The sequence below is a fragment of the Mustela lutreola genome, chromosome 6 (assembly GCF_030435805.1).
Source record: "Mustela lutreola isolate mMusLut2 chromosome 6, mMusLut2.pri, whole genome shotgun sequence".
In the NCBI taxonomy this organism is placed as follows: domain Eukaryota; kingdom Metazoa; phylum Chordata; class Mammalia; order Carnivora; family Mustelidae; genus Mustela; species Mustela lutreola.
In genome coordinates this window covers 81836574-81854525 of record NC_081295.1, presented here as the reverse complement: position 1 = coordinate 81854525, position 17952 = coordinate 81836574, and the positions used below count along the sequence as shown (strand labels likewise).

At 37.3% G+C, this 17952-nt stretch overlaps 1 protein-coding gene and 1 pseudogene across 3 annotated transcripts in view; both read right to left on the bottom strand.

The window, feature by feature from the left end:
• The window catches only part of CEP85L (centrosomal protein 85 like), a 172771-nt gene that overhangs the window by 60231 nt on the left and 94588 nt on the right, over positions 1 to 17952 (bottom strand). For all 3 annotated transcript variants that reach the window (XM_059177727.1, XM_059177725.1, XM_059177726.1), the window contains exon 5: positions 3133 to 3250. In XM_059177727.1, the coding sequence (XP_059033710.1) occupies positions 3133 to 3250 (118 nt within the window). The remainder of the gene's footprint in view (positions 1 to 3132; positions 3251 to 17952) is intronic.
• LOC131833862 (coatomer subunit gamma-2-like) lies at positions 12571 to 16793 on the bottom strand (annotated as a pseudogene).

Below are 17952 nucleotides of genomic sequence, written 5' to 3'. Positions count from 1 at the left end.
ATCATCTGTGTTCAGATGATACAATCCTATATGTAGAAAATCGCAAAAATTCCACAAAAAGCCTGATAGAGCTATTGAATAAATTCAATGAAGTATTAGGATACAAAATCAACAGACAAAAATTTGTTGCATTTCTATGTACTAACAATGAACACTCTGGAAAAGAAATTATGAAAACAATCCTATTTACAAAAGCATCAAAAAGAATAAAATACTTAGGAATTAACCAAGGAGATAAAAGGTGTATAATAAAAATAACAAAATACTGCTGAAAGAAAATGAAGACATAAATAAATGGAAAAACATCCCATGTTCTTAATATTGTTAACATGTTAATATTAGGTCAAAATTATCTACTGCAATCCCTATCAACATCAACACTTTTTTTTTAAGAAAGAGAAAAACACCATAAAATTCATACAGAATCTCAATGGACCACAACAGCTTAAACAATACTAAGAAAGAGAACAAAACTGGGGAACTCATACTTCTGGACTTCAAAACAGTGTGGTAATGAGTAACAAAAGACACATATAGATCAATGGAATAGAATCCAGAGTCCAGAAATAAATCCTGGCATACCTGGTAAAATGATTTTTAACAAGGTTCCAAGACTATTCAATGTGGAAGTCTTTTCCACAAATGCTGCTGGGAAAACAGGATTATCCACATGCAGAAGAACGAAGCTGAACCCTTACCTAGTAACAAATAGAAAAATTCACTGAAAACAGATCAAAGACCTAAACATAAGACCTAAAACTATAAAACTCCTCGAAGGAAACATGTGGCAAAAGCTTTAAGACATTGAATTTGTCAGTGAGTTCTTGGATGTGACACCAAAGGCGCAGGCAATAAAAGAAAAAGTAAACAAACTGGACTTGAAACATTAAAAATGTTGTGCATGAAAAGACACTACCAACAGAGAAAACAATCAATAGAATGGGAAAAAATACTTACAAATCATATATTTAATAAAGGGTTACTATCTAGAATGTAGAGAATTTTTAAAACTCAACAACAAAAAACAAGCAACCAATTCAAAAATGGGCAAAGAACTTGAAAAGATATTTTCTCTAAGAAGTTATACAAATAGCCAATAAGCCATAAAAAGATGCTCATATCATTAATCATTAAGAAAATGCAAGCCAAAACTACAATGAAATGCCACCTCATATCCACTGGGATGGCTACTATCAAAATTCAAAAAGTAACAAGTATTGGTGACAATGTGGAGAAACGAGAACCCTTGTACACTACTGGTGGAAATCCAAAATGGTATAGCCACTGTGGAAAACAGTAAGGTGCTTCCTCAAAAAATTAAAAATAGAATTACTATATGATCTAGCAATTTCACTTTTTGATATATACTCCAAAAAATTGAAAGCAGGGTCAGCAAGAGATATTTATGTACCTATATTCAAATAAATATTAAAAATGTCCACAACAGCGTTATTCACTATAGCTAATATGTAGAAGCAAACGGGCACCTGGGTGGCTCAGTCAATCAGGCATCTGCCTTGGTTCAGGTCATGATCTTGGAGTCCTGGGATCGGTCCCTGCACTGGGCTCTCCAGTCAGAAGGGAGTCTGCTCTTTCCTTTCCCTCTTTGCCCTTTCCCCTGCTTATGCTCATGGTCTCTCTCAAATAAATAAAAAAATCTTTAAAAAATGTGGATGCGAACAAAGTGCCTATCAAGAGAGGAATGAATAAAACAAAACATGGCTATAATGGAATATTATTCAGCCTTAAAAAGGAAGAAAATTCTCACACACTATGGCACGGATGAACCTTGAAGAAACTACATTAAGTGAAAAAAGCCAGTCACAAAAAGACAAATACTGTATGATTTATTTAACATGAGATTTTAGAGTAATCAAAATCATGGAGAATGAAAGTAGAACAGTATTGCCAGGGGGTGGGGAGGTGAGTGGGGAGTTAGTGTTTAATGGGTACAAAGTTTTAGTTTGATAAGACATAAAGAGGTATGGAAATGGATAGTGCTGATGGCTGCACAGCATTGTAAATGTATCTGACACCCCTGAACTATATATTTAAAAATGGTTAAGATGGGGAAAAATGGTTAAGATGGTAGATTTTATATGTATCTTACACGATTTTAAATTTTTTAAAAACTATGGTGAGAACTCCCTACCCTACCTGACGTAAGAGAAGGGTAAACATCTCACAGTTTGGTAACACAGTAGCAATTTGATAATAACAATAAAAATGACCAACTCATACAACACCTATAAATTTCACTTGAGAATTTAACTTACAAAAGTACTTGCGATATAAGCAAAACAGTATTTACAAAAGGTTATTCTTCACATTATTTACAGTAGCCCCAAATTAGAAACAACCTAAATTCTGACTAGTAGGGATAAGATGAATAAATTATGCTATCTCCACACAACAGGAAATCAATCAGCTATAAAAGAAAAGAAAGGGATGTTATCTTTATAAAGATATAAAAATAATCACTGTATTTGTTTAACTGAATTATAGTTGACTCACACTACATTAGTTTCAGGTGTACAAAACCGTGACTCAACAAGTCTGCATGTTACACTGTGCTCACATGTGTAGTTGCCATCGGTCATCGTACAACACTATTACAATACCACTGACTAGATTCCCTATCCTGTAACTTTTATCTCCCATGACTTATTCACTTATTAACAGGAAGCCTGTACTTCCACTCCCCTTCACCCATTCTTCCCATTCCCCTGGGCAACCATCAGTTTGTTCTCTGTACCTATGAGTCTGTTTTTGCTTTTTTAATCACTGTATTTTAAATAATTTTATGTAATGTAAAGAGAAAAAGCAAGGCACTGAATAATGTATATATCTTGATTCTTTTTGTGAGGATAGGGAAAAAATACATTTATATCTGCTAATAACATACCTTAATTCTGGAAAGATACATTAGAAACTGGTAATAGTAATTCCTTACATGTGTGGGGAGGGAATATAAACTGGACATTTGGAAAACAGTTCTTGGACATCTTTTATTATGTATATAAATTTGAACCATGTGAATGGATTAATTTAAAAGGATCCTTGTAAAAGCTAATTATATAATCAACAGATGCTTTACTAATAAAACAACAACTACAAAATTCTCTATCATACCTGCAAACCAGCCACATAAGAATCTTCGCAGTTTACATAATGTCCCAACATGGCATGATGTGCCCGTAATTCATTATCCCTTATCCTCTCATGTAGGTGCGTAATTTGTTGTTTCTGCCTGCAAAACATAAATTGAGGTGACATTATAAAGAATATGCTTTTTTAAGAGAGCATTAAAAGCAGAATTTTAAGTTTTCTAATAGTTTGATGTAAGAATTAAAAGTATTATCAACCTTAAAATTCATAATAGGGAATTTTTCAAAACCACAGTACCATGAATTATGTGGAGCATAGAAGAAGTTTATTTATAATGTAGAATACTTCTGGCATTATATAAAATATAATCTTAGTAGAATAATCTTCTTACATAATAACAAAGTCACATTTGCTTGCTTTCTTCTTTTTACCTAATATAATAAATGTTATGTCCTCAGTTTGGAATTCCTTTACCTTAAAATCCATTATTTTCATTCATATAAATTCTGTTTAACACTGACATTACTCAGAATCTCACTGTCAGAAATGAAAGATATTTTCATGAACATCATCTTGCCCAACTGCTATTCTGTGCCTGTATCTTCTCAACATCATCCTAGGTTACACAGGCTTCACATAGGCATCATCAATGACAGAGAATTCACTTGGTGACAGATTTAGATTTGGACAGCTTAGACATTTCACTTTTTTTTAATTTTTTTTAAATTTTTAAAATAAACATATAATGTATTTTTAGCCCCAGGGGTACAGGTCTGTGAATTGCCAGGTTTACACACTTCACAGCACTCACCATAGCAATATAATACCCTCCCCAATGTCCATAACCCCACCACCCTCTCCCTCCCTCTCCCCCCGCAGCAACCTTCAGTTTGTTTTGTGAGATTAAGAGTCTCTGATGGTTTGTCTCCCTCCCGATCCCATCTTGTTTCATTTATTCTTTTCCTAACCCCCAAGCCCCCCATGTTGCATCTCTACTTCCTCTTATCAGGGAGATCATATGACAGACATTTCACTTTAACATAACTTTGTGTTAGAAACAGACACCATACAGTTCAAATCTTTCTTCAACAGCTTATTGCTTACTTTAATCAAGTTACTTAACTTCTGTGTTTATACATCCTTTACACAGCTGACATTTCAACAGTGTGGGGTTTACAGGCACTGACCCCTGACTCCCTGCACTGCCACACAGTTGAAAATCTGCATATAATAATTGACTCCCCAAATTTAACTACTAATAACCTGTTGATTGGAAGCCTTACCAGTAATGTGAACAGTTGACTAACACAACTTTTGTATACTTTATTAAATACTGTATTCTTACAATAAAGCTAGAGAAAATATTATTAAGAAAATCATAAGGAACAGAAAATACACTTACAGTACTGCATTTTTGGAAAAAGTCCATTTGTAAGTGGACCCATGCAGTTCAAACCTGGGTTGCTCAGGGTCAACTATTATTTGAAAACTGTTAGGTACCAGGCACCAGGTTAAGAGCTCATCTTTAATAACTAGTCTCATAATAAGATTATGAGGAAGAAAGAGCTTTTAAGAAAAGGTACATGGGTAAACAAATAGCTTGGGATCTGCTAAAATTACTTACAAAGTAACTTTTGGAGCAAGTTAGGTTGTATGTTTCAGACTGTATCAAAAAGCTTATTCTACTCAGAACCACACTATCCTTTAAGAAAATTCACATAGAAAACCTCAAATAGTTAATAGATAAATTATGAGAGATTAATCATGACACTTTTCAAAGAATTTAAAGCTTTACAAAAGAAAACTAAATGTCCTCTTCTGGCCAATACAGAGTAACAGAAACCAGTTGTGCCCTTCTGCCTGACACAACTACAAAACAGAACGAAATACAGGAAGCAACGACTCTCAAAACACTGGACATTGGTTATTTAGGAACAGAGACTTCTGGGAGATGGGCAACAAATGAGCTCTATGACTGCCAGAGCCTCCTGCTTCAGGTCCCACTCAACACAGGTAAAGAGCCCTCTCTGAGCTGAAAGGACAAAGCTCGGGTACTGGAAAAATGAAGACAACTAGAGTTCACAGTGCAGTCATCCTGACTATTCAGTGGAGTGATAATGAATAAACACATGAGGAAAACTATTTAAAGTGCACATGTGCGGGAATGGTGGTCAACCAAAAAGATTAGAAGGAACAGCACCTGAGGCTTGCTTACTTGGGGCCTAGAACTGCACCTGTTTTCAAATGCCATGTGGAAAACTTCCTAATTCACAGGGCATCATTTAGCAGCAATTTTCAACAAAGGTCAATTGTGACTGCAGAACAAAGTTCAGGAATACAAAAATATGTGACATCCAAAAAAAAGCTAAAATTCATAATGTCTGGTACTTCATCAAAAATTACCAGGCATGCAAAGAAGCAGGAAAATATAACCTAAAAAGAAAAACTAGTCAACTGAAAGTGAACCAGAACTGACATAGATGATAATTAATAGACAAAGAGTCTAAATTGGTTATTAGAACTGTTTTTATATGTTCAAAAATCTAGATCAATTATGTTAAATAAAAACATAGAAAACATAAATAGGAGTGCCTGAGTGGATCAGTGGGTTAAAGTCTCTGCCTCTGGCTTGGGTCATGATCCCAAGGTCCTGGGATTGAGCCCCGCATTCGGCTCTCTGCTCAGCAGGGAGCCTGCTTCCCCCTCTTTCTCTGCCTGCCTCTCTCTCTATTTGTGAACTCTCTCTGTCAAATAAATAAAATCTTTGAAAAAAAAAAAAAAGAAAACAAAAGTATTATCTTGAATGGGATTAAAAGCAGATAACAATTTGCAGGGGAAGGTTAGTGAATTCTAAGACAGCAATAAAAACTATCCAAAAGGAAATAGAGAAAAAAAAGACAAATAGAAAAAAAACTCAAGTGCATCAGTGAGCTGTGGGATTTAAGAGACTGAACATACTGTAATTAGAATCCCTAAAGTGGGGGGGAGGGACAAGAAAAATATTTTGTAGAAAACTGGCCAATGTTTCCAAACTTAATGAGAACTATATACCCCTAGATCTAAGAAGATGAGAAAACCCCAAGCACAAGTAACATGAAGAAAACTAAACCAAGGATCATCTTAATCAAATAGCTTAACATCAGTGATAAAGAGAAAATCCTAAAAGTACTCAGAGAACAAAGGATAAATTCATTCAGAGAGACAAAGCTAAACAAAATAGCAGATGTCTCATCTGAAACAATGCAAAGAAGAAGACAGTAAAGTACTTTAAAGTATTACATTAAAGTATTAAAATTTAAAAGCTATCAATCTAGAGAATTTTTTTACCCAAGATAAACTTGGAGCAAAATAACAACTATCAACCTAGAATCATTCATCTAATGAAAGTATCAAAGACAGAGGTAAAAACAGGTTTTTTTGAAAACTTAAAAGCTGAAAGAATCTATCACAGCAGACTTCAACTACAAGAAATGATAAAGGAATACCTCCAGGTAAAAGGAAAATACCAAATGAAAAAGTGGACCTACACAAAAGGAAGAAGAGCACCCAAAATGATAACTACATGAGCAAATACATTACCATTCTTATTATTTAAATCTCTGTAAAAGATAATGGACTGTGTAAAGCAAACAAACCAACAAAGCCACAAAGTACTGGGGTTTATAGAGTGTAGAAGTAAAATGTATGACAAAATAGCTCACAGACTGGGAGAGGAAAACTAGAAGTATAATTTCATAAGATTCTTACATTGCACATGTAGCAGTATAGTAATATAGTACTGCTTAGGGTAGACTACTGCACTTTAAAGATGTATATTATACAGTTGGTTAAGTGTATGCTCTGGTCACGATCCCAGGATCCTGGGATCGAATCCAACATCGGGCCTCTTGCTCTGTGGGGAGCCTGCTTCTCCTCTGCCTGCCACTCCTCCTGCTTGTGTTCATTCATGCTCTCTCTCTCACTAACAAATAAATAAATAAATAAATAAATAAAATCTTTTAAAAAAAAGATGTATATTATAAACTCTACAGCAACCACTATTATAACCCAATAAAGAGTTATAACTAATAAAGCCAACAAAGGACATAAAGGGAATTTAAAAAATACTCAACCAATTCAAGAGGAAAAAAGGGGAACAATATAGATGGGACAATTAGAAAACAAACAGCAGGACAGGAGATTTAAAATCAAACGTATCAATAATCACAAAATGTAAATGGTCTAAATAGCCCAATTAAAGAGCAGACACTGTCAGAATGGATAAAAATAAAGATTCAACTACATGCTAGCTACAAAAACAAAAAACAAAACTTTAAATATAATGATACAGGGGTGCCTGGGTGGCTCAGTGGGTTAAAAAGCCTCTGCCTTCAGCTCGGGTCATGATCTCAGATGAGGTCCTGGGATCGAGCCCCGCATCGGGCCCTCGGCTCAGCAGGGAGCCTGCTTCCCCCCTCTCCCTCTGCCTACTTGTGACTGTCTGTCAAATAAATAAATAAATTCTTAAAATATAAATAAATAAATATAATGATACAGTTCTTCAAAGCTTACTCCTAAAATCAATTTAGATCTAGAAGACTTATAATTGCTGATTATTTTTCTTAAGTGAAGTATAATTGACATATAACATTGTATTAGGTTCAGGTGTATAACAATGATTGTATATAACATACTGATGTGTATATATTGTGAAATGATCTCCTCAGTAAATCTAGTTAACATCATCTTATTATATTTCTTGAACATTTATGCAAGTTTTCCATTTCTTTTTAAGTCAATTTTGTTATTCCTTTAAAATTATTCATTTTCTTTTTTGTGTTCAGATTTACTGATACACGTTTATACCAATGATTTAAAACTGCTTTCTATAATTCCAGAATTTTTATAATTACATCACTTTTTATTCCTAATATTTTGAGTCTTTCTCTTTTTCCTTAATTAGCAGAACCAGAGATTTAACCATTTGATTAATTTCTGCCCTTAGTTTTATTATTTCCTTTGTTCTCTTTTACATTAACTATTCCTTTACTGGCCTTCTTAAGTTAAACATTTAAATCACTGTCTTTCCTCCTTTCCTTCCTTCCTCTTCCCTACTTAAGAAGAAAAAGACATGAGAAATGGTGATATAGTCAAACATATTTGCAGTCCTAGTAGAAACAGAAATACAATATTAAAAGAGATAAAGACCAAGAATTTTCCAAAACTGATGAAAAACATCAAACTGGAATCAAGAAGTACTTCAATCCCCAAGAATACCAAATAAGATGAAAACCATACATAGGCCCATTATAGAAAAACTGCTGAGAACAAATGGAAAAAATAACTAAATCCAAAAAATGATATAAGAGTGCATTTAATCTGGCAGCAGTAAGACTTGGGGATGACTTTTTAAGAGAAACCAGAGACAATGGAATAATATCTTCAGAGTGCTGAAAGAAAATAATTGCCAGTCTGGAAGTACATATCAGCCAAAAATATCTTTTACAAACAAAGATGACATTCACAGTAGAAAAAAAAGATGAAAACAACCTAAATGTCCATGTACCGATAAATGGATAAAGAAAAATGTCATATACATACGTATGACATATATATGTCGTATATATAGGTCATTGTGAAGGGAAGGGAAAATAAAAGAAAGATGAGAGCTGGAGAAGCTTCTGGGTACCCACCAAGTCCCAGCCATTCCTTTTGCCTAGAATTGACTATAACAGATGGTGAGGTCCTGACCAGAATGGGGACTGTCACTACAACATAACAAGAAAGGAATCAAGTAGAATACCCTACACACATCACATTTGTAAATCAGAAAACAGGTTTAAAAAATTAAATCGAAAGTGAAAAATCAAGGAGCCGCTACAAAACTCGTATTACTAAAGGAAATACTGGACCTAGTTAGAACTGCAGTGATCCTGTCCCTGATCCCAGTGAACAAATAAGAACATGTACAAATTCAGTCTCTAGTTGAGAAAATACAAAAAAGCAATAGCATGTATCTTTTGAGATAGGTTTAGAGGACGTTCCTTTTGAGAAGGTTCCTTTCCTTTTCTAATTAAATTTGGTTTATGAAAAAAGTTGCCATTGTCAGTTTTAATATCATTAATGGCTTTTAAAGCCTTTCTGGATACTACCACCAAATGAATTATGCTCAATAGCCATCTTAATTAATTTATCAGAAACTGTTCTCAAAGAGACATCCCTCAAGCATTACCAAATAAAAAGAGAGAGGGGGTCTGAAATAAAGTCACAGGTGGCTAAAGGTCTAGGGTGAGAAAAGAAAGACCAATGAGATTTTATTCTTTTTAATTTTCTATGTATTTCTTTTTTCCTAAACTATTTCAAAAGAGGGCATATAAAAGGAAAAACTTACAACCATGTGGAAATTTTTCCCCTATTCCATTAATTCACATTTTTTAACTACTTCTAGTCTATAAACAAGGGATAAAACACACTTCTGAAGAAACTACCTCCTCACCCTTAGCTTCTAGAATCAGCTTTCACCCATTTTGGGACAATACAAAATATGGTCTTGGGCTTTACTTTTGAAATGTACTTCTAAATATACTTTTTATTTTTTAATTTGATGAAAAGTGGACGATCGTATTAATTTTTCTTGGACTAGTCAGAATTTTCAATTTCTTCAAAGGTGGGCCTGCCAAACAAAGTTAAGTGCCTTAGCCTCAAAATACTCCCAAGGTATATTAAAAGGATTCTTATGCATTTATCTACAAATCTTAAGATTCTGCAAATAATGAAGAATCAATAATAAAGAATAAGAAAGAAACAGCCTTGGGGCGCCTGGGTGGCTCAGTGGGTTAAAGCTGCTGCCTTCGGCTCAGGTCATGATCCCAGGGTCCTGGGATCAAGCCCCACATCGGGCTCTCTGCTCAGCAGGGAGCCTGCTTCTTCCTCTCTCTGCCTGCCTCTCTGCCTACTTGTGATCTCTGCCTGTCAAATAAATAAATAAAATCTTTTAAAAAAAAAAGAAAGAAAGAAAGAAAGAAAGAAAGAAAGAAAGAAAGAAAGAAAGAAAGAAAGAAACAGCCTTTGTTCTTGGTTCCTGGGAAGAAGACTCTAAATCCTTGGGAGTGTTTGTTATTCATGACCCCCTGAAAGACACATGCATTTATGCTAAGAGATGACTCATGGGCCCTAGATAAAAACTTTAGGATGGGGACTGTTCACCAGAAAGCCAACCACAGAACTAGAGCCTTGTGACTTTGAGCCAATCCAACCATCAGGGAAAGAAGGAGGCTGGAGACTGAGTTCAATCATGTGGCCAGTGATCTGATCAATCATGCCTACACAATCAAACTCCAATAAAAATTCTGGGAACTAGCCAGATTTGTAGTTAGTTGCTTAGAAGTGTGGTTGACCTGGAAATGCCACCTTCAAACTGGAATCAGAAGTTACACAGTCTTGTTGGAGACTATGTGCCCTTAAAGATGTGGAGTCTGACGCTAACTTAGGGTATTTAGTGTTAAAACTGAATTGCAGTACAGTAGATGGGACTGAAACAGAATACACACGATTCTTAGAACAACATAGGTTTGAACTGCATAGATCCACTTACATGCAAATTTTTCCAATAAATACAGTATAATACTATGAAATGCATTTTTGCTTCCTTATGGTTTTCTTTTTTTTTTTTAGTATTTTATTTTATTTATTTGACAGAGAGATCACAAGTAGGCAGAGAGGCAGGCAGAGAGAGAGGAAGAAGCAGGCTCCCTGCTGAGCAGAGAGCCCAATGTGGGGCTCGATCCCAGGACCCTGGGATCATGACCCGAGCCGAAGGCAGAGGCCTTAACCCACTGAGGCACCCAGGTGCCCCCCTTATGGTTTTCTTAACATTTTCTTTTCTCTGATTTGCTGTAAGAGTACAATATATAATACATACAACACACAATGCAAGCATTCATTGACTATGTCATCAGTAAGGCTTCAGGTCAACAGTAGGCTATTAGTACTTAAGTTTTGAGAAGTCAACAGTTATACATGGATTTTCAACTGTGCAGGGGGTCAGGATCCCTAACCCCGATGTTGCTCAATGATCAACTGTGGATTTAGAAATTAATTCTAAATACTATATGCCTAGGTATAAACCACCAAAATAACTCACCTAAAAATGAACTATTGAAACTGTATTTAAATACTCAAATCAGCTGATAAAGATAATCAAATCTCACTTCAACACCTGTGATGGAAAATACTCTTGCATCATGAAGTTCTTCTCAAAGTAAAAGGCATGTACCATAAGTTGCAATGAACAAAATCTCATGTTAATTGATCAAAATCCATAAGGCTGGGATTTCAATAATTTTTAGTAACCATGGTATGTACATCTCAGCTTTGCTTTGAGAAATCTGATAAAAAATCTTAGCTTATAAAGCAGATATGAATTAGAATGACATTATGAATTCAATAAAGTATCCACATTATACCAAAGAATGCATTATTGATTTTAAAAGCTTACTAGTACAATTACAATAGATTTTAGTATCACATACAATTGAAGAAGAAACATATATACTGCAAATTGCAAGTATAACAAAATGAGAATTCCTCGCTAGACTGCCAGTGTCATTTACTAATGGCAATAATTTACTGTGTCATTGCAGAAAGTATAATGGTTTCCTCTCTGCATCAGTCTCAAGTGCACTGATACCCCTAAATTTTAGCTGATCAATCCAGTAACAAAAGCTAAGCAATCACAAAGTGCAAACCATCAAAAGAACTACTACTACCAGTAACAGCATAGGCTAACCAGCAACCTTAACCTTTTATCCATTAAAATGAAGCTTTTTCTCTTGAGTGAATGCTGGTTGAATACCTGTTATGAGTAATGAAATGTTTAAAAAACAGTCTTTTCTGTGAGGGGGCTCAGAGTCCACTGAGGAGAGGCAAGCTTAGAAACATAACTATTATTTACAAATGGTGTATATGTGGCCACTGCTTGCTAATGGTGTCTATGCATCAGGCCATATTAGGGCTTTTACATATCTTCATCCAATTAATTCTCATGCTCTAAAACTAGGCATAAGAAGGGCACTGCATAGATGAATAAGACCGGATTAAGAACTGCAAAACTGAGAAACTTGAATTATTTTGGATTATTTCCTTAGTATTCTTCTGCAGTATAAGAAGTTAGGAAATATATATTATATATATTTTAAATTAATTTATTTATTTTCAGAAAAACAGTATTCATTATTTTTTCACCACACCCAGTGCTCCATGTAATCCATGCCCTCTATAATACCCACCACCTGGTACCCCCAACCTCCCACCCCCCTGCCACTTCAAAACCCTCAGATTGTTTTACAGAGTCCATAGTCTCTCATGATTCAGCTCCCCTTCCAATTTCCCCCAACTCCCTTCTCCTAACTCCCCTTGTCCTCCATGATATTTGTTATGCTCCACAAATAAGTGAAACCATATAATTAACTCTCTCTGCTTGACTTATGTCACTCAGCATAATCTCTTCCAGTCCCATTCATGTTGCTACAAAATTTGGGTATTCATCCTTTCTGATGGAGGCATAATACTCCATAGTGTATATGGACCACATCTTCCTTATCCATTCGTCTGTTGAAGGGCATTTTGGTTCTTTCCATAGTTTGGTGACCGTGGCCATTGCTGCTATAAACATTGGGTTATAGATGGCCCTTCTTTTCACAACATCTGTATCTTTGGGGTAAATACCCAGGAGTGCAATTGCAGGGTCATAGGGAAGTTCTATTTTTAGTTTCTTGAGGAATCTCCACAGTTCTCCAAAGAGGCTGCACCAACTTGCATTCCCACCAACAGTGGAAGAGGGCTCCCCTTTCTCTGCATCCTCTCCAACACATGTTGTTTCCTGTCTTGTTAATTTTGGCCAGTCTAACTGGTGTAAGGTGATATCTCAATGTGGTTTTAATTTGAATCTCCCTGATGGCTAGTGATGATGAACATTTTTTCATGTGTCTGATAGCCATTTGTACGTCTTCATTGGAGAAGTGTCTGTTCATATCTTCTGCCCATTTTTTGATGTGTTTGCCTGTTTAGTGTGTGTTGAGTTTGAGAAGTTCATTATAGATCCTGGATATCAACCTTTTGTCTATACTGTCATTTGCAAATATCTTCTCCCATTCCGTGGGTTGCCTCTTTGTTTTTTTGACTGTTTCCTTTGCTGTGCAGAAGCTTTTGATTTTGATGAAGTCCCAAAAATTTATTTTCGCTTTTGTTTCCTTTGCCTTTGGAGACATATCTTGAAAGAAGTTGCTGTGGCTGATATCGAAGAGATTACTGCCTATGCTCTCCTCTAGGATTCTGATGGATTCCTGTCTCACGTTGAGGTCTTTTATCCATTTTGAGTTTATCTTTGTGTATGGTGTACGAGAATGGTCAAGTTTCATTCTTCTACACATAGCTGTCCAGTTTTCCCAGCACCATTTATTGAAGAGACGGTCTTTTTTCCACTGTATATTTTTTCCTGTTTTGTTGAAGATTAATTGACCATAGAATTGAGGGTCCATATCTGGGCTCTCTACTCTGTTCCACTGGTCTATGGGTCTGTTTTTATGCCAGTACCATGCTGTCTTTGTGATCACAGCTTTGTAATAAAGCTTGAAATCAGGTAACATGATGCCCCCAGTTTTATTTTTCTTTTTCAACATTTCCTTAGCGATTTGGGATCTCTTCTGATTCTATACAAATTTCTGTGAAAACTCTCGAAGAAGCTATCAATAATATCACATTTCTGGGCATGCAGCCTGTGGTGAGGGCCTCCCACCTCTTCCCAAGCAGCAGCAAAATTAGGCTTCAGTACTTTTTGAATGTGGTCAGACACAGTCACTTCAAGATCTTCCAGCATGTACCCATCATCATAGCCCTCCTCAGCCAGAACCCCAATGTCAGGGTCGCAGTCCCGGAATGTGAACTTCATGGTGCAGCTAAAGGTGGCTGCAACTGCGGTCAAATCATCATCAGGCAGGTGAACCAAACTAACATATTTCTGGCTGATTGTAAGCAGGGCTCGGGGCTGGGATACAACACAGCACCTCAAGGAACCCAATGGCTACACCTGCACGGTCCCTTTCTCCAGCAGCTGGTCGTTAAGAGTACTGGAGCAGTCAAACTGGAACACGATGTGATTGGTAAACATGTGCTTGATACAAGGAACAAAATATTCCGTCTCTGCTTCCATAAATTGAACAGGCTCAGAAGACGTGAACAAGGGTCCCAGATCCATAAACTCAGGAATGACAGCCAATTGTTCTTAGAAAATGTCTTGCCTGGAAGGAGCCAACTTCTTTGGCTAAGTGGCCCCAAGTGTAATTTCTGCTTTCTGCTCAAAGACATGGGCCATAGCAAGAGGAAAAGACTTCATGTCAAAGGGCTTCTCTGCAGGCTCCAGTGTGTACTGGTGGAGGGCTTTCTCCATCCCTGGCACTGAGATGGTGAGGTCGTTGAAGATGTACATAGCATTCAGTGCCACCTGCCTCTCGTGGAGCACATTCAAGTAGAAAGTAGCCCTGTCCCAAACCTCATCGTCCATCATACACCTTTGTAGGAGTACTAGGACATTTGGGAGAAGATTCTCATTTTGAGCCCAGATTTAGCCAAAGCACTCACAGCAGCAGCTCTGACAGCCTCATTCTCCAGTACGACCTTATTAAAAATAAAGCAGATATTCTTGGAGGGGACAGGAATTCTGAGGCCCTCTTTGCCCAGCAAAATCTTAGTAGAATCTTAGTAGCCAGAACAGTGTGTTCACAGTCCTCAATGAATTCACAAAGGTGGGCTAGACCTGCTTCTTTACCCTCAGGCTTCTCTTCCACAATGCTGATTATGCAGTCCACCATTGTCCACTTATATTCAAAGCCTCCATCATCTCAGGGCATGTTGGAGAGGAAAGTGATCATGACACTGTGCTTTTGAGGGTATTTCTGAGAGTGAGTGTTAATTACCTGCACAACCGTCACCCTGAACTCATCTGAGATTTCAGACACAAAAGGAGATACCTGCTTCATGAGCCTGTCCACACTGCTCTCACTCCCTGTTTTTGAGGAGTGTAGTAATGGCCAGACTAGCAATGCTTCTGTTTGAGTCTGTGATCAAGTTTTCTGAGTCCAGACTGCAGGCAATAACAGCAGAGGGGTGTTTCATTGCCACCTTGTTCAAGATCCTCACCGCTGTGTATCTCAAAGCTGGCTTAGGAGAGCTACAGAAAAGTTGAAGAACTGAAATGGCAGGTGCCAACTCCCTTGCAGTACAGTTAGGAAGATGGATGACAGCTGACACAGCTTCATAAATAACCATTTCATGTTTATTTCACAAGCAGCTCTCAATGAAATCAAAGAGTGGACTTTCATGGCCCTCTTCATTTTCTTTTAGTAAGTGACTGGCAATTCGGATCAGCATGCAGTAAGCAAACTGAGATTTGAGACCGGATTTAGTAAATTTATTCAACATCTTAGAAACAGCAAGGCGTTCGTTCTTTTCGAGGTGATACAGGACTCCCAATGCATGTTACTGGACCATAATGTTGTCGCTGGAAGCGGCTTCTTGGGCTTTGTTGACCCAGTGCTTAACCACATCATGGCTTATCTTCATGTGTAAGGAAGACACCAGTGTGGAGCTGAATACGCTGGAGACTTTATCCATAATGGCCTGCTTCATGTAACTCTCGATGGCCTGCAACATTATTCCATTAGTGATTCTGCAGAGAGCCCTGATGGCTGGGCCTCGGTACGCATCTTTCTTTCCAGTCATATCCTTAGTCAGAAGTTTGTAAATTAGAAATGCAATGCGGGTCTCACGGGATAACATCAAGGCATTGGCAGGGTTACATTCTTTTCTGGAGGCTGTAGGGGTGAATCCATTTCCTTGCCTCTTCCAACTGTCAGAGGCTACCCACATTCCTTGGCTCATGATCCCCCTCCTCCAGCAACGTCGCTTCTGTGACCTGCTTCCATCATCCCATCTCTTCACTGTGAAACAGCTTAGCTTTTCATAAACTCAATCACATATCTTCTAGAATCTTCATTTATCAAGTATGCAAGTGATGCCAGAGAGTCAGAGCCTCAAAAGGGAGGGCTTCAGGCCAGGAGGCTTCTTGATTTTGTGTGAGAAGGAATTCAAGGGCAAGCCATTTAGGGAAAAGGGCAAAGATTTATTAAGTACAGAAATAAGAAGGCTTCTACTTCACAGAGTAGTGGTCTCTCCTCCCAGGTGAGCATGAAGAACCCCCGCCCCTGCCCTGCCTCTCATGAAGGGTTTTGTTTGTTTTTTAAGATCTTATTTATTTATTTGACAGAGAGAGAGAAAGCAAGAGAGTGAACACAAGCAGGGGGAGTGGGAGAGGAAGAAGCAGGTTCCCCACTTAGCAGGGAGCTCAATGCTGGGCTCTATCCCACGACCCTGGGATCACAACCTGAGCAAGGCAGACGCTTAACCGACTGAGCCACCCAAATGCCACTCCAGTAGGTCCTGCTTAAAACTGGTAAATATAAAAAATACTGCTTAAAACAGGGAAATACAAATCAAAACCACAATGAGATATCACCTCACACCAGTCAGAATGGCTAAAATCAACAAGTCAGGAAATGACAGATGCTGGCGAGGATGCGGAGAAAGGGGAACCCTCCTACACTGTTGGTGGGAATGCAAGCTGGTGCAGCCACTCTGGAAAACAGCATGGAGGTTCCTCAAAATGTTGAAAATAGAACTGCCCTATGACCCAGCAATTGCACTATTGGGTATTTACCCTAAAGATACAAACGTAGTGATCCAAAGGGGCACGTGCACCCGAATGTTTATAGCAGCAATGTCCACAATAGCCAAACTATGGAAAGAACCTAGATGTCCATCAACAGAGGAATGGATCAAGAAGATGTGGTATATATACACAATGGAATACTATGCAGCCATCAAAAGAAATGAAATCTTGCCATTTGCGACAACATGGATGGAACTAGAGCGTATCATGCTTAGCGAAATAAGTCAAGCAGAGAAAGACAACTATCATATGATCTCCCTGATCTGAGGAAGTGGTGATGCAACATGGGGGCTTAAGTGGGTAGGAGAAGAAGAAATGAAACAAGATGGGATTGGGAGGGAGACAAACCATAAGTGACTCTTAATCTCACAAAATAAACTGAGGGTTGCTAGGGGGAGGGGGTTTGGGAGAAGGGGGTGGGATTATGGACATTGGGGAGGGTATGTGCTTTGGTGAGTGCTGTGAAGTGTGTAAACCTGGTGATTCACAGACCTGTACCCCCTGGGGATAAAAATATATGTTTATAAAAAATAAAAAATTAATAAAAAAAAACTCAAAAAAACCTGGTAAATATTTAAACAAAATCTTTCAAAATTTTGACTCTTAAATACATTTAAGTCTTTGAATTAGCCTGTCCCCCAAAATTTCTAAAATGTTTACCTGTAAGTGATTTAATTTTAAACATTCATGATGTTCATAGTTTTTGCATCTTCAGATCTAACATACATTAGTTTAAGTATTAGCACTTTAAAGTAGTTTTCCAATTTGATAGTTTCCAAGTGTAAAACACAAAGATACACCTGTATCTTTGATAATTCGTTAGCATTGCAACTAGCTTTCTACATGTATAAAGACATAAAGGAGTTTCCAAATGAGTTACTCTAATGTAAACAGGAGGGTGGTAGAAAACAGAAAGATGGACCAAGAGACCAACCCTGTTCTCACAGAGGTTCAGAGCTTTGTAGAGGGGGTGAGATGAGGGAAGGACAGACATGAGATATCACTGTATTTGTAAGATGATATTTCTTAAACTCTAAGTAGTGGATACAAAGGTATTTTTTTCATGATCTACATTTCTGTAT